General features: G+C 46.6%; 1 protein-coding gene across 1 annotated transcript in view; it reads left to right on the plus strand.

Annotated features, from left to right (window-relative positions):
* RAD54L2 (RAD54 like 2) overlaps window positions 1-22,839 on the plus strand; it is a 64,535-nt gene that overhangs the window by 33,384 nt on the left and 8,312 nt on the right. The window contains exons 4-13 of the mRNA XM_067303282.1: window positions 12,485-12,683; window positions 14,232-14,371; window positions 15,755-15,886; window positions 16,698-16,930; window positions 17,649-17,831; window positions 18,109-18,242; window positions 19,577-19,773; window positions 20,496-20,838; window positions 21,729-21,906; window positions 22,544-22,795. Coding sequence (XP_067159383.1) covers window positions 12,485-12,683; window positions 14,232-14,371; window positions 15,755-15,886; window positions 16,698-16,930; window positions 17,649-17,831; window positions 18,109-18,242; window positions 19,577-19,773; window positions 20,496-20,838; window positions 21,729-21,906; window positions 22,544-22,795 — 1,991 coding nt within the window. The remainder of the gene's footprint in view (window positions 1-12,484; window positions 12,684-14,231; window positions 14,372-15,754; window positions 15,887-16,697; window positions 16,931-17,648; window positions 17,832-18,108; window positions 18,243-19,576; window positions 19,774-20,495; window positions 20,839-21,728; window positions 21,907-22,543; window positions 22,796-22,839) is intronic.

Genomic DNA, 22,839 nt, shown 5'->3' on the forward strand with positions numbered 1-22,839 from the left:
GGGGCTGAGCGGGGTGCAGTCTGGGCGCTCGCGCCGAGCGGTGCCTCCTGCCGTGCGCCCCCACACAGCGGACCCACTCCCCTGCTTGCTTTTAAACCTCTCTTGCTGCCTCCGATCCGATCTGGCGTTGGCACCCGGGCCGGCGGCGCCGCCACTCCGGCGATCGGTCCCCCGTGGAGCGTGGAGCGGCAGCTCCCTTGGGCAGGGCTGTGTAGTTTGACTCTCCAAGCAGGGGAGGGAGGTAGGGACAATTTTTATTTAGGCTGAACACGAGGCATATTTAACTAGTTATATAACAGCGACCCTACTCTGTCTCGGCTGAGTTCAGGGAGGATATATGCTCACTGAGTCCAGTCACACCGGCTTCGTTGAGTCAAGCCCTAGGAGCTATACCCCAAAGTTATTCTCAGAAACCTTAAGTGCAGGTTTCCCAGCCTGCAGCCTGGACTGTTTTATCAGGAGACACATCCCGCTTGCCAACTGAACAGCCACTGAGAGCGGATTTAGTGCTCCCTGGGCTCCGGGCAGAGATAACAAGTTGCTGGGAGTGCCTGGAAACTTTGGTCCTGAAGACCCTGGGACGAGACTAGCTGAAGGGCTGCGAGCGTGTGGCTGCATTGAACAAGCGTTTGGGCTGAGTCGCTGGCAGAGACCTGACCTCAGTCAGTGCACTGAGCAGCATGTTACTTTTGGATGAGTCTCAGAAGTTTCCAGGTAGGACACAGTTTTGGGTTTGGGGTTTTTTTCTCTGTTTTTCTTCTTGTCTCCCTGCTACAGATCATTCATTCGCATGCCCCCTATGCTGGACTGCCCCCCTCAATGGCTAGCACAGTACGTTAGGATCCCAGAGTCGTCTGTGAGGCTCAATTTTTAATTTGCTACTTACTGGGCAGGGATGGAAAGGGTTGAATTTTCAGTGTCTGGCACTGCTCATCAATCTGATGGAGGAAATCTGAGGAGGAAACGCTCCTTCTTTGTGCTTTGAATTCTGAAGACGTTAATGATGTGATGTTCTGCGTCTGGCATTCCTGTTTCTGCTGCTGTCATGTTGCAATATTGCAAAAGTTGTTTTTAGCAGGAGAGGAGGCAGTTGTTAATAGCAGTGTCACTTCATATCCGGTATCCTCTCTCCTGCCCCCTCTCCATGTTTGGTATATGCTTTCCCCAAGCATCCTACCTGATAGAGTTTGAAGAGCTTCTCTTGTCAGTGAAGTATTTGGTGACTTGCTGGCTGCATGGCAGTCGCTTTGGGCATCAGTTGGAGCTGTCGGTGCTTATTCCAGAGCCCCTAATTTGTGCCTAATAGACTAAGAGCTGCTTGGCTCCTTTATTTTATTTTATTTATTTATTTATTTGTCCCTGTGAAATGGAAGATGCTGGTGAAACCCTAACAGTTTCTCGTGTAACCTAGTTTACGTTTTTGGGGATGGCTGCCTCTTAGGTTGGTTGCTGGTGGGCGGACCTCATGTTTTGGGGGGGGCAGGGGGGGCGGGGGGAACTTCTTACTTGGTTCAGATTTGAAGTACTTCATCAATTTGTAATTCAGCTTGTGATGAGGACAGGCACTTGGGGAAGCCAAGCTTCTTGCACCTTGCTCAGGTGGCAAATCCACCCAGAGTTCATTCGTGCAGGGAAGGTAAGAGACTGTTCCAAAATGGTCCCCGGGCATTCCAGCTCAGCGTTAGAGGAGCCCAGTGCAGTGTGGGTTTTATGTGGAGGTTTTACAGAAATAAGTTTTGCCATATTTGGTGTCCATTACTGACAGAGGTGGATTCTAGCAAAAATCCATCTTTTCTTGCTTTCTTAGGCCTCTGGCTCTGGTGGCAGGATGAAGAAACTAATTCTGGGAGAGTGTGACCTGAGAGAAGAAGGGAATTACAATACAAAATGAGTTTGGATAAATGGGGAACCAGGGTGATACGAATGGCTTATATAACTCAATATAGGATAACAGGTATAAAAAGAAGATGGGAGGGGGAAGATGCTTTCGGACGTGAGACTATAGGTCACATGGAGGGAGAATGCAGGGTTAGAGGCCTCCCAAAAATTACGGTTGGAAAGATTTTGGGGGAGTCGTCTGTGCAAACATGAGAGAGCAAGAGCAAACCTACAAATAAACTCATCCTTGTACAGCACTGCACTGATCAAGACAGAGTCTGGGGCAAGGTTTCTCGCAGTCTGCTCTACAAAGTGGGGAAATTGTTTGAGGAAGTGTTTGTAGCTCATCCAGCCTGGTTGCTCTCTGACTGATGGGTCCAGGAGGGTCTCCCCTCCCTCTTCTCTGTAGCTGTGTTGTCCCCAGAGAGGATGATAGCTGCCCAAGGTCACGCAGGGAGTCTGGGGTAGCACTGAAGCGTCATGTTCCTGCCTACCCTTGTGCCTCGACCACCGGTCAGTGTTTCTTTTCTCTGTTTTAAATGTTTTTTTCTCATTTCAAGTGCCTGAAAGGTTCTTTGGGGGTATTCAAGCTAATAAGCCCTTGTGTGTACAGTGCAGTGCTGCCTGTTCTATTGAATTATTTTATGTTACTGGAAGTCAGCATTTTAATTATTTTTATGTCAGCACCCACCAGGTAGTAAATAAAGGTTTGCTGCAATACACTCCCTATTCCCTGTTGGAGCAGAGACTGTTGCCCTGTAAGAACAACGTCTCTTATTTAAAAAGAGTCCTCTCCCCTCCCCACATACACATACTCTTCTTTTTTGATCGTAGAGGTAGTTTTAGAAACCCTTTGAAGGAACTGGTGCTTGTTGTCATTTTTCCAGGCTGTGGAGAACTTAGATTTTTTTTGTGGTGTTACATATTTTGGATGAGAGGTGTTCTCATGACACTGTGGCTTCAATCTGTGTGAGTCTGATTGCCACGAACAGCTTTGCAGCCCTCTGTCAGATCGATTTTGCAGCACACTACACAGCACCACTATTTCAAAAAGACAAACTGGAAACAGATTGTTCTTTGAGCAGTGATGTTTCATCCTGGTCTTATTAGCTTTCTCCGGTGCTCCCGGTCACTTTTCTGGCTGCGCTCGGTGGGAGAAGTGCCAGTGGAATGCGGTGGCACACAGGCTCAAACTCAGCAATTTGCATTTTTCTCCCGAGTGATGCCTGCCTCATTAAACAAAGTCCTTAAAAATTCCTCCGAAATTACTTTAGGGACTGAGGCAGAAAATGGCAAGGCAGTTGAAGTCCTGAGCTTTGTTACGGTTCAAAAAAAGATTGACAATTTTTTCAAGTGGGGACTTATATTTAAGGCGAGGAAAGATAGCCTGTTGATCTGAGTATAGGATAGGGAGCCAATGACTTGGGAGCTACTCAGCACTGGTGCCTGCCCAATTTCTTTGCCTTAGTTTCCTCCTCTGCAAGACAGACATGAGGATGGACCCATTTCACAGATTGTCATGTGGATTGTGTCGTGCTTGTGAACTCCTTTGACACTGAAGTAGTGTGACAATGCCAAGCGTTACCATTTTGAAATCTCTCCTCTCTTATACTATTGCCATCCTGAACAACAACACAGGAGCACCTGGATACTGGAGGATGCTTTATGCTGGGATTATTTCTCATGCAGCTCTTTGAAATGATGAGCAAGCATCAAATGTCTTTTCCCTGCTCCCTTTTAACAGGTCCTGAATGAAGCTGTAGTGTGAAGGCTTGGGGCAAAGATTAAAGTTCGGCTTGTGCTGGTTGTTTGTTTGCCATTTTGGTGGCCTTGGAAGTGTGTGGCAGCAATAATTGTCTCTTTATTATTTCTCATTGCTCTGGGGGAATCCTAGTGTAAAGCTAATGCCACAAGTCCCAGCTACCTAGTGTAAACTAATGCTTATGTAATCATTGCATAATGCAAAATGCTTGTTCCCCTACTCGTCCTCTTTTCTTAGTCCCTGAACATTACGTTGAGAAGAATAATGGTGACAGCCAGCTGGATTCCCTGTGCTGGGAACACGTCAAGCCCCCGGATGTGTCAAATTTCCTCTCCCAACTTCAGAAATCATCTTTGTTACCTGAATCAATATTTAACCACCTTAATAAAAAAGATCAGATTTGGGGGGAAGAAGTTTTGAACTGCCGTGAAAATAAGTAAGGTCTTAGGGTAAAATCGGGTTACTTGTGGTTTAGATGCCTGTGGTTATTATTACTTTTTTTTTTTTTTAAATCTGGCAGGCAAAAATATATCCTGGGTTACTAGTTAACTGGGATAACCAGAAAGGGGAGGTTTCAGTTCCCTCCTACGTGCAGTTGCTGAAGTAGCAGCTTGTTGAAAACTTCCCAGCACTAGAGCCTGAAACACTTCCTGACTTCAGTGCGTGAGTTTTATGTAACTCGGTTGCTCTCACGTACCCTCAGCTTAAAGGACAAATGTAACCCATCCCTGGTTCCCTCACTGCCTCACAGGGTGCGTTTCCTGGCTTTTCTTCTGCGCGTTGGCTGATGCCCGCGGTGCCTATGCGAAAGAGGGAGCTTATATTTTAGGTTTGAGGGCATTTCTTGGGCAAAGCAATTTTGCTTACGTATCTAGAATAGAGGTGCAAGGTAGCAGGATTCTGTATTTCTTCAGCTCTTTCCGTTTCAAAGCACTATGAAAATGTTTAATTTTGAATTTCACAACACCGCCCTCCCCCTTAGTCCCAGAGTAAGCGTGGAGCAGAGCCGGCGACGGATGCGAGATCGCCTGGTGCTCGGCGCTGCAGTCTGATCAGCACCCTTCCCTTCTCGGTGTCAGCCCGAGGCGTGACGTTATCTGAAGGGCACGCCATCCCGGCTGCATTTTGGGGGCTCGCGCGGGGCCGAGCGTGAGCCCGCAGGTGTCGTTACCCGTCGACGGGACTCGGCCGGAGCAGCTACCTGCTCTCCTCCTCCTCCGGCTCGGGGTGTTGAGCTTTGCAAGTGTGCTCCATACAAAAGGTTATATAAGTGCTCTTTGGTGTTTATGTAACTCGGGTCTCCTCGGTGTATGCAGCGTTGAGGCCTGGCCAGAACGAGAGCTCTTGGGTATTTGGGGCCTGGTTCTGCTTGCATAATCCTGGCGTTGGAAGATATATTGTCTGTCACCAAAGCTGGCCGTTTGATGTTCCGGTTTGCCTCTCAGTGCTCTTGGCTGCTTGCTTTCCCTTTGGTTTTTGGGTCGCATCTTTCGAGCTCCTGTCCTTCAGCTCCATTTCCTTTCGCTTGGGAAGGAGTCCTTCAGGCCAGGAAGGGAGTTTTATTCTGCGGCATACATACCTCCTCAGTAACTGATACACCCCGAGACCTCTGATGGGAAAAGAAGGGCGGTGCTGCCTTTTAATTCATCTCGTAAAATTTTCCATTGATTGGCATTCACTTCCCTGCCCGAGGAGGAGTCTGGAGATGGGTCTGACTTGTGTGTTTTTCCCTCGTCTGGCTTCCACCCTGCGTTTTGGCCTGCAGAGCCCAGGCTGGTGCCGTCTTCAGAGCTCGTCGTGCGTCTTAGCCCTCCATCCTGTGGTCCTGGGCTGGTATTCAAAGCAGCCTCTCTCCTGCCTGCAGCCTGCAGATTTCACGTAGGTGTCTTGAACCTACGGTGACTGATCACTTTACAAATATCTAGATAAATGAGGAACGTGTTACTAGAACTTCAAGCAGGGCTGTTTGTTATACCAACATGACAGTCTCCGTGTCTAGTTATAGTGACAAGTACGAAAGACAGACCTGATGTGGTTAACTCCTAGATACATCGGCAAGGGGAAGGAAGCTCTCGCAGCTGATGCACGCACTGCTTGACAGGCCGAGGGAAGCTGCGCTCGTGCGAAGCAAAACTCTTGGGCTTGGGCAGACGTGGCCCATGAAATTCGTTTCAGGTATCGCAGCGGCTGTGACGCAGCAGGGCTCCAGCTATCGCAGCCTCCCGCTGGGTGGGCAGCTGGGGAGCAGCAGCAAGGGGGACTCAAGCTCATTGCTCGAGCAGCGCCCATGGGGTAGCGGCACGTTGGAGCTGCCACTGCCGTCACGCCGGGGGCTGGCGTGGGGAGAAGCGGTGGGGGCGACGGGGCCAGGGGGACTCTGCCCCGCTGCATACAGCTTGGCTGCCCGTGGCTCCCGAAGCCTCGTCTCTGGCGGGGACTGCGGCAGCCCCCGTGATGGGTGCTGGGCCATGCTTGGGCTGTGGCCCACGTCTGGCCTCCTGTGCAGGACAGGCTTGGGTGTTCTTTCAGGGAACACCTCCAGCTGAGCTGCATTGCCCGGGCCTCCTGCCTGGCTCGGAGGCCCAAGTTAACGTTCACACATCCCTTGGCCTTGGCCGGGGAAGAGAGGGAGCAGGAGATGGGGGGGCAACCAGGGAGCACCTGGACAAGCGCAGAAACACACCACCGACACAAGAGTGTCCACAAGGGAAAAGAGGATGGCAGGGAAAGCAGGGTCTGAAACGTGGTGAGATCACCAGCGTAGATGAAAAAGGCTCATCTGAGCTAGGCGCTGCTGCTTTTTACCCCCCCCCCTCGCCCCCCAAGTGAGCCGACGGCTTGCTCAGCGTGGCGGCGGGCTCCCGGGGGGCGTGAGGCACCTGGAGCTGCCGGCGAGCAGGGCAGAGCGGCGGCTGGCCGCGCGGCTGGGTGCACTGGGGGGGTAGGTGTGCCACGTTATATAATGCTTACATAATTAGGTCTTTGTTAAGCAGTTCTGGCTGGGAGGGGCGTAGTGCTGCCGAGTTGCTCAGAAGACTGAGCATGATTATTGCAAAAGGAGAGCAAAGTCTGTTTGCTGATGAGCTGGCGGGATAGCAGCTGCAACGGGTAGCCAGAGCCCGGGCTCCTGAGAGGGGCTGTGTCGTCCCCCGTTCCTCCCGCGGGGCAGCTTTTCTGGGGTTTTGGGCAGAGGGTACCAGGTATCGATGTGCGTTCGGCCCAGGGAGGAGACTCTGCGGCTTTCTTTGGATGGTCTGGCAGGTAGAGCCTAAAAGAAGGCAGTTTGATCTTTCCCCTTGCTTTCCCCTACGCTCTCCTTGGGGAGTTTCATGGGGAGTTTTCCGCCTCTTGCTTCAGGGCGGATACCTCTCCCCACCTTTTGTGGTGTATCTGTACAGCAGCTGCACCAGTTGCATGCATAGAAAGAATATGCTGAAAACATTTCATTCAGCTGAATGCAGGATGAACCAGAGCGCTCTCACTGTTGCCAGGCTTTGAGGCGATGCCTGCGCTGCAGTCAGTGCTGTTCTTTAGATGCCAAAGGACGGCTGAACTCTGGCATCACCCACGCGCCTCTCCAGTTCCCATCGCACTGGGAAAACATTGTATAACCCCGGCGAACATCTTCCAGCTTGTCGGTGCTTTTGCAGTCGGGCTTCCTGTGCAGATTCACTGCCCCAGCCTTCGGCGCAGTTGTAGTTCAGTGTGTCAGTGGCTGCGAGGGTTGCAGCTGGAGCTGTGCAATTAGTTTGTCTTGTGCCGTCCCTCAGTGCTCCTCCCCTTCTTGCTTTGACAGCTCAGTACCGGCTGTAGTAGAACTAGCTAGTACTAGCTAGTCTCCGACAGGCTTCTGCCCACAAACTGCATGGAAGTTCCAGAAAATCTGAATTAATATTTAACTGCTCCTTGCTCTGATCCCCTTTGTGCAGGATGAGAGAGAGAAGGTCCCAAAACAAGAGCTGAATCCTCTCTGCTCTGCCTGCAACTGTGTTCCTCACCATGCGTGCACAACCCTGTCCTTAGGGTAGGAAATAATGCTCAAAGACTCAGCAAAATAGTGCTATTCGGTATCCTGAGTTTCCACAATGAAATGATTTTAAAAATAAACAAGGGCCTGTTTTTTCAGTGGTATGCCTTCCCTGAAGTTGTTGGAGTTACACTGGCAGAGAACTTGGCCTCCCAGGAGGGTGGTGAATCCTCTAGCTCGCTGCTTCAGCTAGCAAGTACCTCATGGGGGCAAGGAAATAATCATCTTGCAGAGTGGTGTTGTCCACTGAGTGGTCTTTTGCACCTTCTTGTGAAGCAGCTCCAGGTAGGGGAAGCTCAAGTCTGATCCTGAATGGCAGTTTCTGTGCTCCTGGGCATTTTTGACTGTTGCTAGACCCATGGATGTTTACTTGTGTGTGTGCAGATACTTGGCCTTATTGAGGCTTGACACAGAGCACGGAGATTGGATGCATCTTTAACACTGTTTCTCACACTCCTCAGTGTCAGGAGAAGCCTGTTAGCCAAAGAAATCTCACACCTCAGAAGTGTACTTGCTTTTTCATGACACTTCACAGTGACCTGAGTTCCCTTGCAGAGCAGGCTGTATGCGATGAGAGCAATTCACTGCTGAATCAAAGATACTAGAGAATATTCTTCAGGCTGCAACCTTGCTGTTTTATGGGATGTTTGAGAGTATTCTGCAAGAAGGAAGTGATGAGCTGAGTTTTGTAAGTTTGGGTGGTGGAAATCTCTCTGGGACAGGAATCTTTTGCTGTTTTATGTATTATGGGTAGCACCCATGTGCGGTGTTTAGGGGCAGCTCTGACAGTCATACCAGACAGGGAGCATCCAAAGCAGAGTTATACAGAGCAGTCACGACTCTTTTCCTTGCAGAGACATCTAAACTGTAATAAATGAGTGCTGGTCAAGAAGCCAAACACCTCCCCCTGCTTGTATGTACAGCTGGGGGTGGCAGCTGCTGCTGCTCAGTGAGCAAGGAAAATTGGCAACCCCTGATGTGCATTATGAACCAGAGCCGTGTTCGGATCAGAGCTATTGGTTTTTGATAGAGCAGGCATATTTTAAACTTCTCAAGTGCATGAGAAAGGGTAGTCATGCCTCTCAGCAGTAAGGGTAGCTTTCAGGACAAAGTACCTGGGCAGATGTCCGTAACTGTGAGGACCAGAGGGAACTGCCTGGCAGGTTGTGGCTGGCCCTTGGGTCTGTCGCTGGAAAGCTGTAATCTACCTGAATAAGCAGCTGTGTGGCAAGCTAGCTGTCTTCATTGATGCTAGTCCCACTACCCCTCAGGAACCCTCTTTATAGAGATCTGCTGCCTGTTCTGGTGAGTCCAGCACGAAACATGCAGCAGAGGTGGCTGTGACTCTGGCAGCTGGTGTTCCAGCTGATCCTCAACACCCACGGTGTAAGCACGCGCTGGGTTTACCTTGCCAGGTCACTACTTGTGTCAAACGTGGCTCATCCTTGACGGTAACCATGACTGGCATAGGGCTGCCTCCTGCTGAGTAGACCTGCGCCCTGTTGTTTAGATGGCCTTTGGTCCAGCTGTGCTTGAGCGTATGTGGCTGATGGCCCTGTGCAAGGCTATGAGAGGTGGTGTTACTCCATAGGTTGGTGGCATTGCTTTTCTCATTGAGGCAGTGTAGATAACTGCCCAGCTTTTCCTAGAGTGCGCTAACAGCTTAAGCGTTAAGCATGTCAACATGCAAACATGGCCGGCAAATTTGTGTGTTGTGTAAAAGTTACTTGTAATGGCCAGGTCAGAGTAGCATGCTGAGATCCTGTTACAAAACCATAATTGGGTTTCTTTTGTAGATCTAGGCTTGGAGGAATTAGGGCAGGAATTATTCCATTGATTACCTAATGGGACCTGTTCAGCTAGATTGTTCCCACACTCCCTCCCTCCAAAGAGCAAACCTGTTCCTTGTACAAAATAGGTTTTCATGTGCGTAGTTATTGTTTCTTAACGTGGCTCGGTCCCAGTGTGGGTCCCAGTTATGCAGCTTGGAACGCACCACGCTGGAACGCAGCCATATGGCTACAGTGGGGAGTCTTGCTATCCGTGCATAATAAGAGTTAGGCTGTGTGTGCAATCAGGAGTTTAATGCAAGACACCACCACCACGATTCCTGCCGGTAACTGCCAGCTCATGTCACAGGTGGTGGTGGGAGCTGTTGCATGGTTAGATCCAAGTAGCTTGTAGTGATTTTACCATTATGTTAGTTAAGCTTTCTGAAGCAGCTTTATTTATTGTGGTGGCAAGGATGGGTCCTCAGGAAGCTAGCTGTCTATCCTCTGAATCCCGCTGCAGCTGAATCAGTGTGATATTTGGTGAAGCTGCTAGTGTAGAAGAGATCTTAGTATCTAGATGCATATGTGTCAGGAATGTGGGTTGATGCACAGATTGTATTCCTCACCTCAGAACTTGTACTGGCAGGACAAACACGAGCCTGAACAAACGCGTCTGTGGCAAGTGAGGGTCTGTACTCAGTGCAAAGCCAAATTTATCATCAGATTCTAGGTTTCATGCTCCTGCTCAGAGGAGAGTTAGCTTTTAAAAAACGATCTGATACAGCTGGGTGTACGTTTCAACAGGGCTTGTATTACACATGATTAAGAGCAAATGCAGAAGGAAGAAAAGGTAAAATGTGGAGGTGGAATGAGTTTGCATGACAAACGTGAAAACATATATAGGAGACACATAACGGCCTCACCTTTGGGCTGCCTGGTCTTTGGATTTTGTTAGCATCACCTTCGTCCTGAAGGCGCCCTTTCCTGCCATGGTGCAAGTGAAAGGGTTGCTACTGAAGGAGGCGGCCTCGGTAATTGCTGGGGTGTGGGGAAAGAAGAGCTTCCGTCTTCCAGACAAGCGTGACTTTGTGCTCTCTAATGCCTTGTCTAGGTCCAGTGGGCCTGGGGTGAGATGGCAGCAGTGTAACCATGGCAGTGTTTGTCTCTGGGATAGTCACTGGTTTAATGACTCATCCTGGAGAATGTGGTCACGTGTGCTGCTTCCCTGCTTCCCTTTGCCCTATTTCATCCAATCTTTTGATCTAGTTATATAACTATGAGTTGAGAAGGGTGGCAGGGAAGGAAACAATGCTAAAGAATTGCGGGTAATGGGACCAAAATGTATCTTTAGCTCAAATAACAGAGCTCCTGTCTGGAAAGCCTCGGAGACTAGTTTTATTGCCAGCACTGTTTGCTGTCTGCAAGTGAATGTGATGCTTGGTGTCTGAGCTTGTTAGTTTAAAGAGACATGGTAGGAGGAAAGGACTCTGAGGCTTTGGCCATGGTAGATGAACTGACGTGGTTGTAGCAGTGAACCTCCTTTGCTTTTTCATTCACCTGCAACATAACTCCTATCATGAGCTCTGTTTGATCACATCAGTTGCTGATACCTATTTTTCTAGTATGTGGAGGACTTACTGTTAGTGATACTCACAGAAACATTTGAGGTGCTCTACCAATTGTGACCCATGGTGGGGTGAGTCCAGAAGTGCTAACTGAACTCTGACACAGGCTTTAAGCAAATGCCAGGACAGGTCTGCTGAGACGACTGGAGAAGCAGCTTGCAAGGTCAGTGCTTTTGACCACAGTGAACCTAGCTGTTGGCATCCCGTTTTCAGGAGGTGATATTGGTGGTAAGGTGAATTTAACAGGCATATTAATGTGGCAGCTTTAGAGGTGTCTGCACATAGAGTTTGCTGTACTGAAGTATCCTTCATTTAAGCTGTCAGCTTTTTGAGAGAGCATGCCTCTCCAGATCCCATGGTGTCACAATGTGATGCTTGTTGGTTCAGGCTTACTTCATTTGCTGCATCTTTCTGCACTGATGTCTTCTTTCCCTCTTTCCTTCAAAGTTCAGCCTAAGTGTCATTTCAGTTCAGTCATTAGCTCATATACAGTCTGTGTGCAAGAAAGCTGATTACAAGCTGACATTCAGGGTATCTCTGTGCCTGACACCAGGGGACAGGATGCTTCAAAGAAGCTATTACAAGGCTTGTCAGAACCAGTTTACTTGAAGGGAAGCTTCTGAACAGAAGCATTTCCTTACTGTGATCTGCAAGCGTTAGCTTGGTCGGTGTCAGCCTGTTGAAGAGCAAAATGCCACATACACAAGGTGTCTTTTTGCATAGTGCTTTATGACTGAAATCAGCCATTAATACATGCCTGAAAATAGGAGAATGCAGAGAGAAGGGAGTGGCTGTGGTTTATAATGTGGAAAGACTATTGCTGCTTACTTTTTGTTTTTTAAGAAGGCTTGCCAGGAGTTAGCATTTAAATCATGAGAGTGGAGTCTGGTGATAAAACCACTGGGCTGCCTGTTAGGCCATGACCCAGTGTTTGAACCAGATAACCTCTTGCATGGTACATTCTGTTAACTTGGAAGATGGTTATACACATGGCACATAAATGGAAATTTCTGCCCTGCTTGAATACTAAGAAGCAAAGAAAAAGGTTTTGAGTTGCTTGTTTTTCCTTGTTTTAATCAGAGCTCATCAGGCCCTTCTAGGAAGGTGGGCCTTTATGGCCAGCAAGTGGTCTTCATGGATTTAAATCAGTTTGCCTGGTTTTTTTTCAGGATGCTTTTGGACTGTGTTTAGTCTTGGCTGTCGCTGGAAACAGACCCTTCACCACAGAACTCCTTAACACTCGCTGAGTGGCACTGTTGGCGAGGACCCCAGTTTTGACCCTCAGAGAAATACGCTCGCAAATGAGCAAGAAGAGGGCTTGAGGGTTCCCGTTTGGCTTGAATCCTGATGAATGCTTGCGTAAAAGCAACTGACAGCCTGGTACAGTTGTTCTTATGTCATTATGTCCTTGTCTTTTCAGACCAACCCCAGGAAGCTGTGTTCAGCAGTGACCATGTTGAACACACCGAGGATGGAGAATGGCAGCGCTCTACTTCAACTACCTCATCTCAGAGTGAGCGGGCAGAGCGACTCTTGCAGAACCAGCACAAGAGCCTGGCCTCTGAGGACACCAAAAAGAAGAGGGCTCAGAAACCTTCTCACATGCGGAGGAACATAAGGTAAGCAGCAGCAGGACGGAAAGAGTTAGGGTCCTATACAGCCTTTTGGGGTAAAAATGGAGTCTGTGGACTTTTTCTGAGCCATGTTTTGCCACTGTTGGCAAACCAGATGGCTTTTCTTTCCAAAACCTTAGGATTTCACCAGTGGGAGTAATATGTTCTCAGTCTGGAGTGCTGCATGTGGGTGCAAACTTGTTTGGTATTTCAGAAGAGTACAATATACAGTTACAGAATATATAGCAAAAATTTGTATTACTGCTGGTTTTAAAGTCACATAATTGAAAAATAACACCACTGTTACTTGCTAGTAACTATCCAGTTTCAGGGATATGTATTTGTGTGCATACATACATATATATATATATATATATATATATATATAGTATATATACACAGACATACATGTGTGTGTGTGTCTTCTGCTAATGAAGATCCTATTGCAAACAGCCTAAGATATAGTCATTCCACCCACTATCTTGGGGTACTTGTTTACAGAAATGCTCAGTCTGTGACAGGTGACTGATGTGTGGGAAATCAATTTCACCTTAATTCTACAAAGTAATAATTGTGCCATTTTATAGGTCCCCACGTATATTCTGTGACAGGGTGTGAGGCTGCAGTAATTCATTATGAAATTTAATTTGAGGGGACCTAAATGGCTCAGGAGAATCATAACAGAACATGGACTTCTGTGGCAGCAAGCGGCCCTTTTGCCTTGCGTGTAAAGTGTTGGTGGTCTTTGGTTCATATTGCAGCTTGTAAGATTGACATTTCTGAAGCTGAAGGAATGACTGTTGAGTAGGCCTCAGAGACTGAGACTTCCTTGGGATGGAGAAGATGTCCTTAACGTGCAGGGTTGGGTGGACTGAAAGACCAGTTTGGGGGAGCTGGATTTTACCACTGCTCGTATTATACCTCTCCTCTGGCAAAAGAGCCTTCATTTCCAGGGCTGCAAATCTGAAACTGAGAGTGAAACTGAAAGGGGTGAAAAGAAACTTCTGAAAGTAATGGAAATTACCTGAAAAAGTAATGTGCTTGAGAGCAGCATTTGAAGTGATTGTTTTAAAGCTGTGAGAGGTCCTAGTTCCTGAAGACTGGGGCAGAGGAGAATCCGAGTGATAACTTTTTGGGTCAGAATTGATGCCTTTTCTCCTCACATACCTTCCTTGCATGACTTCATGCTTTTCTGTTTATAAACTCCATAGCAATAAATAACATCCTTTCAGATAGAAGGACTCCTCTGTGATGACCTAGTTTAAATATATACTTACCCAGTCACCTTTTTCACCCATTCAGTATTTTGCTTCTGTCAAACTTCTGTCTTTTTCTTGAGTGATAGTAGCAGTGCCTGTAGTTGGGAAGCATAGTCTTGACATAGCTGTAGAATTTGTCTGTAGCTTTTGGCTATGATGTTCCTAGTCCATGTAGCTGGCAGACTACCTGGAGCTTGTCAGTCGTCTTTCAGACCAGCTGTACAGCCATCCCAGTTGTTTGGAAGAGATCATTTGAGTGTAACCAAACCGTTTCTCTGTTTGCTCGTGTGTTCAGAAAGCTGTTGCGTGAGGACCAATTGGAAGCCGTGACAAAAGCAGCCCAGCAGGAAGAGTTGGAGAGAAGGAAACGGCTAGAGCAGCAGCGGAAGGATTATCCAGCCACTATTCCTACTGTACCCATAGAGTTTCTTCCTGGTAAGCACTGGGAGCTGCCACCTAAAGTAAGACTTTTAAAGCTAGGAGCTGAATGGAGAAGGTCGTTCTCCATGCTGCCCTTGTACTCTCAAGTGTACGTCCTTAGGTTTGAAACATAAGTGTGTGGCTCAGTAGTGTAGTAAATCCCATGTCAGAGCCAGTTCTGAATCAAAATGCAGCAGCTGCATGGTGGAAGATATCAGATGACTTTGGAAGATACTTTGAGAAAATTTTGTGTAAGCAGAATGCTGGAACAGGTCTCATCTTTCCACAACTGGTGTAGAAGCTTAAACAAACTGATTTGACAGAAATGCTATGTCCTTCAGTTGGATCATATTTGTACTTTGGATGGTTTAGTAGTGCATGAGTCTGATACTGGTGATGCTGGAACAACAGACGGAGCGTACGAACGTTCATGATGTAGCTGTGTCCTTTATTCCATGTTTAAACGAGCGGAAAAATAGCAGGCAGTATATATGGTTACTCATCACCCCTCCCTTCCTACGAAGGGGGTGCTCCCAGATCCTGGCAGATAGCTTTATCTCAGGGTATAGTTCCACAATACGTCATCTTGCATTGTCTTTTAACCTGGATCGTTTCAATGATCCAATTAATAGCACAGCCTCTCAGACTGGTGTGGGGGCAGAGAAGTGCAGTGTAGAGTTGTGTCAAGGGGCAAGGTGTTCTTAAGTTGGCTTTGCCTCTTGAGAAAATGTATGTTCTCCTTTAAGTGCAAATGTTTTAAAAGTTTTTTGCATATGAAAAATAGAGTAAGAGCTATTTAAAACACTTCAACTGTTGAGGAGTAGGTTGCAGCCCCAGAAAAACGTGGTTGCTTGCTGAGTCACTGCAGCTGTGCTTATTTGGCCCCGTTGAGCTAGCCTCTCTCCCCACATGGCAATGCTTAAACATACTAACAAATGGTCTTGATCAGCAAAAGTTGTTAATGATATGTGGCATATAATTATTACAGTGTCCCTGCTAACAAAGGGCAGTTATCATCCCTTCAGCAATTGGTACTTTCTCTACTGGATGGAAAACAGAAGCAGAATGAAGAAAAAGGAAACCCTTTTACTTCTGAGACAGCAGCAACAACAACAACAACAAAAGGGACTTTAGCATGTCCGTGGTGAATGTGCCCCAGGCAGGGCATACATTACAGAGGGTGCCCTGAGCAATGGGCTATTGTTTAGGCATATTGAGAAAGAAGGAGATTGTGACCCAGGAAGCTGAGTCATAGCGGTATTTTAGACAGTGAGAGTCTGTTATGGAAAATTCCAGGGCTAAGTTACTGGAGCAAAAGTGGAAGGAAATACTGTCTGGTTTCTGAATAGTTTTGTCTCCTTCCCCATTATTATGAATTACTTATTGTCATGTTTGTAGAGGACATCGTTTTCAGAACAGCAGAGGCTACCCAGCTCCCCCCTCAGGTCCTGGCTGAGGAAGTGATCTGCCTAGATAGTACCAGCAGTGGCAGTGAAGATGATGCTAAAGGGAAAAATAGCATTAAAGATGGTAAGTGACCAATTGTCTAGCCCTGATCTTCTCGCAATATGCTATTCATTCAACCCCGAGAAACAGCTTTTTCTCCTATTTTCATCTAGTCAGACATGCCATTAGTGAATAACTACAGACTTGTTAGTCCTAGTGGTTTGCAAGTATATGGCCAGTTCTGACCTTTAACTCCTAAATTGATATCTGTAACCTGGCCTGGTGGGCAGTCTTGCAAACTTGTGTTCATTTCTGTTTTTTAAATGCACTTCATTTTGCTCAGTGCTCTGCTAAGGAACCTAAGTTTACATGAGATGCAGCATCATTTGCTGGGGGGACAAAAGAAGAAGAAGAAGAAAAAAAAAAAAAGCATCTGAAATCTGCAATTGAAATCATTTTTTGTGTCCAAATGTATCTAACCTGACTCCTTTATACCACTCCAAAAGAGTACTTGTGCCTGGTTTCCTTGGCAGTCTTTAGAGCAGCGTATCAGCAGATAAAATGCATGACTGGATTTGGGAAGTAGGAGGACACATGGGGAAAAATGTAAAACTTGGAGAAACTGCCTTTTGTTCTGTTTGGATCAGCCCAAATTCTTGTTCTCCAAAGACTGGGAAACTCATGCTTTTATACGCTGGCCTGAGCAGCCTGATGTGTGTGTCTGTATTCTGCCTGCTTGTACAGGACAGGTCATTAGGCCAGTGTAACATGCAAAACATGGAATTGCAAAATGTGGTAGCCTTATTTTCCTTTTCTATAAGTTTTTTCCACACATGATAAACCCTGAGGTCGAGCTGACCTTTGCCGTTCTCTCCTGTTTTGGATTACTTTACAGAGGTGATCGAGCTGAGTTCAGGAGAGGATGATGCCCTCCAGATTGTAGACAGCAGCGATTCTGGCAATGAAGGGGAGGAGGATGGCAGTGAAGAGAGCAGTGGCTCTCATGTGAATGATGCCTTAAATCAGTCAGATGCTCTGGGGCAAGTCATTGTCAACATCAACCATCCACCAAATGAAGAGGACATTTTTCTGGCTCCCCAGCTTGCACATGCAGTAAAACCTCATCAGGTAGGCTTTGTTAGGCTTGGAAATGCAAGGTGTTCAGCCAAGCTTGCTTTGTAATCTCAGCAGAACTTCTTTGGTGAACTCTATGGCCAATTTGGTTGTGGTGGCTCTTGTGGATAAAGAGAAATTAAAGGGCTGGGCTATGTATATCTTTGGCTATTGTGATTTGATAATCAGAGTCCTTAACTCTTATTTCAAGAGCCCATACTCATACTTGATCAAAAGATGAAGAAACGAGAATGTTTTCCTTGTTTCTGGCTGTATTTGTAACTGAATTCCTTCAGCTCTCAAAGGCAAAATGTTTTAGAAGGATTAGAGTTCATTGTGATGCCCAAGAAGTTTCTTAGTTGGGTGGCCTGGTTATGGATGGTGTGGTGATATCTGGGAAGGACAGACAGGAATGCTTTCCTTGCATGTTTAGATGAGCATTTTTAAAATCAAATTATATTAATAAACAAACTAACCAACCCCAACTCAAATTCTTTGGCTGCAAATGAATGTGAGATTTATTGGTATCATCTTCTCAGAAAGTTTTATGAGTATCTAAAAATAGTGTCCTTCTGAGTCCTGCCTAGCTTAAAATACTGCAGTGAACTTGAAATGTCCCCTTTATATTTTTCAGGGTTTATAGAATCCTAATGCGTTTGTCGCTCTGTAAATACATACCCATTTTGTTGTTTTCTCCTACCTTTTTGACACCTGTTCTGCTTTTCTCTCTTAGATTGGTGGAATCAGATTCCTGTATGACAACTTGGTGGAGTCCTTGGAGAGATTTAAAACCAGCAGCGGGTTTGGGTGTATTTTAGCACATAGCATGGGCCTGGGCAAGACCATACAGGTCATCTCTTTCTTGGATGTACTTTTTCGGCACACAGAGGCAAAGACTGTTCTTGCCATTGTACCTGTAAGTAGCTCTTGTGAAGGGCTGACTGATCAACTACCTTGCACCACTTCTTTCTTTTTGTAGAGAAGGTTGATTAGTGTCCCATCTCCCAGCAAGCTCTGTCATACCTTCAGCCCTTCTTCTCCCCGCTTCATTTCCTGTGTCCCTGAGTTTCCGTGCTGTGGTCTGCTCTTTCTGGGCACAGCTCAGTGGCATTCCCTGCTCTCATTTCTGTTTTTAAAATCCTGAGTGACTGAATTAACTGGCTTTTCAATCCCTCCATGGCTAACTTTTTCAGGTGAATACGCTCCAAAACTGGCTAGCAGAATTCAACATGTGGCTCCCAGCACCTGAAAACCTTCCTGCTGATTATAACTCCAAAGAGGTCCAGCCCCGCACCTTCAAAGTCCACATCCTGAATGATGAACACAAGTAGGTGCCAGTAAAAGCCATTTTGAGCTCTTAGGCTGCTTCTTGTGGAACTGTTACCAGAATTGCTGTTGCAGATTGTTTAGTTTCGGCTAATTCTGTGCCCTGGACTCCCAGATCCTTTCACTCTGCATTTGTTGCATTTGCTCTCCTTTGGGGAGGATTTTGGTACCTGGGAGAGATTTACTGTCTCTTTTGTTCTATATTTATATCTTGTACTTTCTTCTCACACTGCTGGCTCACCTTTCTGTTCTTCCGCATCTGCTGAGAACAAGAACCCAGTTACCAGAGGAAGAGCTACTTCTGTAAAGACCAGCAGAAGTGCCATGGGTTGTTTCTGGTGGTACATTGCTAGTCTCATCAGAGTCCTGGGACTCCTGAGGCATGTGCCTCTTGTACCATGTGTCTCTTGTATTTTGAATGTTGTTTTTTTTTTTCCCTGAAAATTTTCACATACTTAGGGATTCCTCTACCCCAACACTGTGACTCTCTGTGAATTGTGTTGCCCTTGAGGGATTCTGGGAAGCTATGCCAAGCTTCCTTGTCCAGAAAGGAGAGATCAGTGATTGCGGTTATATCCTGAAGTGGAGTGTATTCTTGGCTTGTGGATCTCTGCTTTGTTCCTGGTCATCTGTCTTGCATAGATCAGGATAGTGTAGTGATCTTAGGGAACTCGCAGTTCATCAGCCGTGTTCATACACTTAACTGCTGAGGTCCTCACCTCATGAGTGGACTGTACGCTGAATCTGCTGATGCTACTCTGGCCATGTGTTTACTATTGAATGTGATCTGTTTGTGCCCTGGGAGGGCTGATGGAGGACAATGTCTTTATCTGAACCAATTCTGAGCAGGCTAGCAGGGAAAGACTAGCTAACAGGGAAGGAATAATTGAGGGACACTTGCATTGGAAGAGACGGCAAGGGATAACGAGTAGAGGAGTACAGCCATGTACATTAGCAGCTCTACAAACATGTTTTGCAGAGGCTACCTTCTCAAGCTCTCTTAAAAGGACTCTCTCAAGTTTGATATGGTTTCACACATGACAGACTTCTGCAGCTCAGTTCCTGTAAGGATTTGCCATTCTCAGCCCTGCTGCCCACAGCACACTGAAAGGCTTTTTTTTTCTTCTCCGCTTTACCAGATTGTCTCCTAAAAACAGCTTCATTGTATTCCTCTGTCTGATATGATGCCAGAAAGTGCTTTAATTAATTGAGCAGGTCCTTTTCTTCAGCAGGCTCCAATCCAGTGGCAGCGGTTGCAACTGAAACTGAAGAAACAGCTTACAGTTCTTTTTTTCTTTTCTTTTCTTTTTTTTTTCTTTTCTTTTCTTTTTGCAGGACAACGGCTGCACGTGCAAAGGTGGTGAATGACTGGGTGATAGAGGGTGGTGTGCTGCTGATGGGATATGAGATGTACCGTCTCCTCTCACTGAAGAAGTCCTTTGCCACTGGCAGGAAGAAGAAAACAAAGAAACAAGCTGGCCCTGTCATTATTGACTTGGATGAGGAAGACCGGCAGCAGGAGCTTCTGAAAGGTGGGAGTCCAGTCCCTGAGAGAATGGGATTCTGTTGTCCAGCTCTACCAACTCTGGCAGCACAGGGAAACAACCTGTAACTGCTTGTATCTATGAGCTAATAGAGTGAATAATAGTCCCTCTTAGCTGCTGAGAATGGTTACTTTGTTGTATGCAGGCAGTATTGTCAGGAAACTGTTACCACAGTGGATGTATTTGTGATCACCTGCTTCCTGCTTGTATTCTAAGTGCTATCAGGTCTCTTCAGTCTGTTTGGCTAGAAACTGAAGTCCTCAGTGTCAGAACAAGTCTGGAATAGCTTGCTGGCTTTCAGCATCCCTGATGCGGCCAAGCCTTGCTTAGCAGGTTTGGGTCTTAGGAGATAGAAGGCTGTTTAGTTCCGGTTCAGTCTTTCATTTCTTGTGATGGCTGCAAGTGAGAGTGGAAGTCAGTACGCTGAACTTAGGGTTTTGTCTGTGTGAAGTTTACTAATAGCATCTGATGCAAGACACCCAACTTGCTCCAACGTAGGCTGTGAGCAGAAATCTAGTCATTGCCGCATTATGCTAAATGGGAGCTTGTGTCTAATCACATCTGGTTCCCTGAATCAGCTTTGGTCTCTGCCACCAATGGTATTGCTTTTTGCCTTTTAAAACTACCCTTCTTTTTCCTTTTCTGAAGTTGATGACCATGTAAAGGCAGAACTTTGTCTTAAACTAACGCTTGTTGTTCCTTGTCCTCAGGGATTGAAAAGGCTTTGTCTCGCCCTGGCCCAGATGTGGTTATTTGTGATGAGGGGCACCGGATAAAGAACTGCCATGCCAGCACTTCGCAGGCCCTGAAGAACATCCGCTCCCGCCGCCGAGTGGTGCTGACTGGCTATCCGCTCCAGAACAACCTTATTGAGTACTGGTGCATGGTAGACTTTGTCCGACCTGACTTTCTAGGCTCGCGGCAGGAATTCAGCAACATGTTCGAGCGCCCCATCCTGAATGGGCAGTGTATTGACAGCACCCCTCAAGACGTCCGTCTCATGAGGTATCGCAGTCATGTCCTGCATAGCCTGCTGGAGGGCTTTGTGCAACGGTGAGTCCACAGTGGGTTCTTACTAGTCTAGTCCGTGCAAACAGCTCCTTTATCCCAGCTTAGCCTGCTTGCTTGCTGAGTTTATGCAGTACAGCTAATCATGCTGCCTTCTTGGGCTTGAGTTCTGTACAGGTACCTTATCTTTCTCTGCGGAAGGATCTTAAGCATATGGAGAAAACCACAGAGGAGATTCTTGGGTTAGCAGCTCCATAGTTGTCTCAGATCTGTCTTGTTCAGTCTATCAGCTGAAGAGTGATCTGTATGGTTCTGCTTTGCCTGAGGACTAGAAATAAAGTTAATTTCCTTTGGTACTGTACATCCAGGTAATGAAGAACAGCACCTCTAACTGCACCAGAAGGACCTCAGGTTTATTTTGATGTTTTAATAGCTCATTTGGATGTGCACTCTTCTGATATCTTCTACCCAAGGATTTGAAAGTATTTTACTAACTCTCAGTTATGAAAAGTGACAGCCCCTTGGCCACTCTGTGGAGAGAAATCAGCTTTGTTTCTCAGAGAAGGATCCTGAGATGTTGGATGAATGATTTTGGTCAGAGTGTCTTAGTCATTGGTAGAGCTAAAAATAGACCTTAGTTCTTGATTCCATTTTTCAACTGTCATGGAAAACAAGTCTTTCATCACTCCTCTTAACACTGTGACCTGTACTAGGAGATCGTAACACTTGAAATCTCTCTAACTGTGCTTCCTGTTGTTGGTTTTTGACTGTTGGTAGCCGTGTCTCACAAGTGTCATGCATTAGAGAAGCATGCAACTAGAGGTCTTTCTCCTTGCAGCCAGGTGGGCAAGAAATCTTACCCTGCAGGCAGCCACAGAGAGACCAGGTTGGGAAATTCCCTTCCCTCTATTTATCTTCCTTTATTGCTTCCACAGGCGAGGCCACAATGTGTTAAAAGTTCAGCTCCCCTCTAAGGAAGAACACGTCATTTTAGTACGTTTATCAAAGATCCAGCGGGCCCTTTATACGGAGTTCATGAACCGGTTCCGAGATGCAGGCAACAGTGGCTGGCTGGGATTGAACCCACTCAAAGCTTTCTGCGTCTGTTGTAAGGTAGGTTTTGGCAAGAGGTGCAAAGAAATATTGCAATATGTAAGGAAAAGGCAGGAATATTAATCAAAACAGCAGAAGAAGGTGTGGTTAGCCAGGTACATCTTAACCAAAAGAGAACTTCTATCCACAAAGCTTCCTGCAGTGGTCCAACAGATTTGTTGTCCCCTGCAATTCAGAACTGGAGTGCAGGGGTGTTAAATGACTTGTTCATATTCATGCAAGAAACCTGCAGTGAAGCCATCATCTGAACCAGTAGATCCGAATATTGGGCTGATACCTTAGCCATTCACCTGCTACAATGCAAACTAGCAGCTTCCTCTGCCTTTGTTATGTGTGGAGGTGCACAGTGACCTTCTGTGTTGTTCTCAAGGAACGAATCTGACAGTTTTAAAATCAGGAAGAGCCTTGGTTACTATGGTTCATACCTTGTGTCATGGCAGAACCATGTTTTCTATTTTCACTACCTTAATGCACACCGGCTTTCTCTGCAGTGCCCTAAAATTCCATGTGGGGATGGTGATTAGATGATTGAAATATTAATTCTTTCCTTCATATAGTTGTGGGGGCTTTCAGTCCACACACCTTGGCAGGCAGCAGGCCAATACAGGCCTAACCATTATTTTTCTTACCCTTTCAGATCTGGAACCACCCAGATGTGTTGTATGAAGCTCTTCAAAAGGAGAATCTGGCAAATGAACAAGATTTGGATGTGGATGACCTTGGCACAGCAAGTACTAATTCCCGCTGCCAGCCTCAGGGAATTAAAGTCAAAACAGAAAGTAATGCTTTGGCATCGCCAGTTGGAGAAGCTACCAATAGCAAGTTCCTCCAGAGCGTTGGCTTCAACCCTTTTCAGGAGAGAGCGAATCAGGTTGTTACTTATGAGTGGGTGAGTATCACTACTGGAAAACTCCTCATTTGGAGAGTTATAAT

This window comes from Apteryx mantelli, chromosome 12 (genome assembly GCF_036417845.1).
Source record: "Apteryx mantelli isolate bAptMan1 chromosome 12, bAptMan1.hap1, whole genome shotgun sequence".
Classification (NCBI taxonomy): Eukaryota; Metazoa; Chordata; class Aves; order Apterygiformes; family Apterygidae; genus Apteryx; species Apteryx mantelli.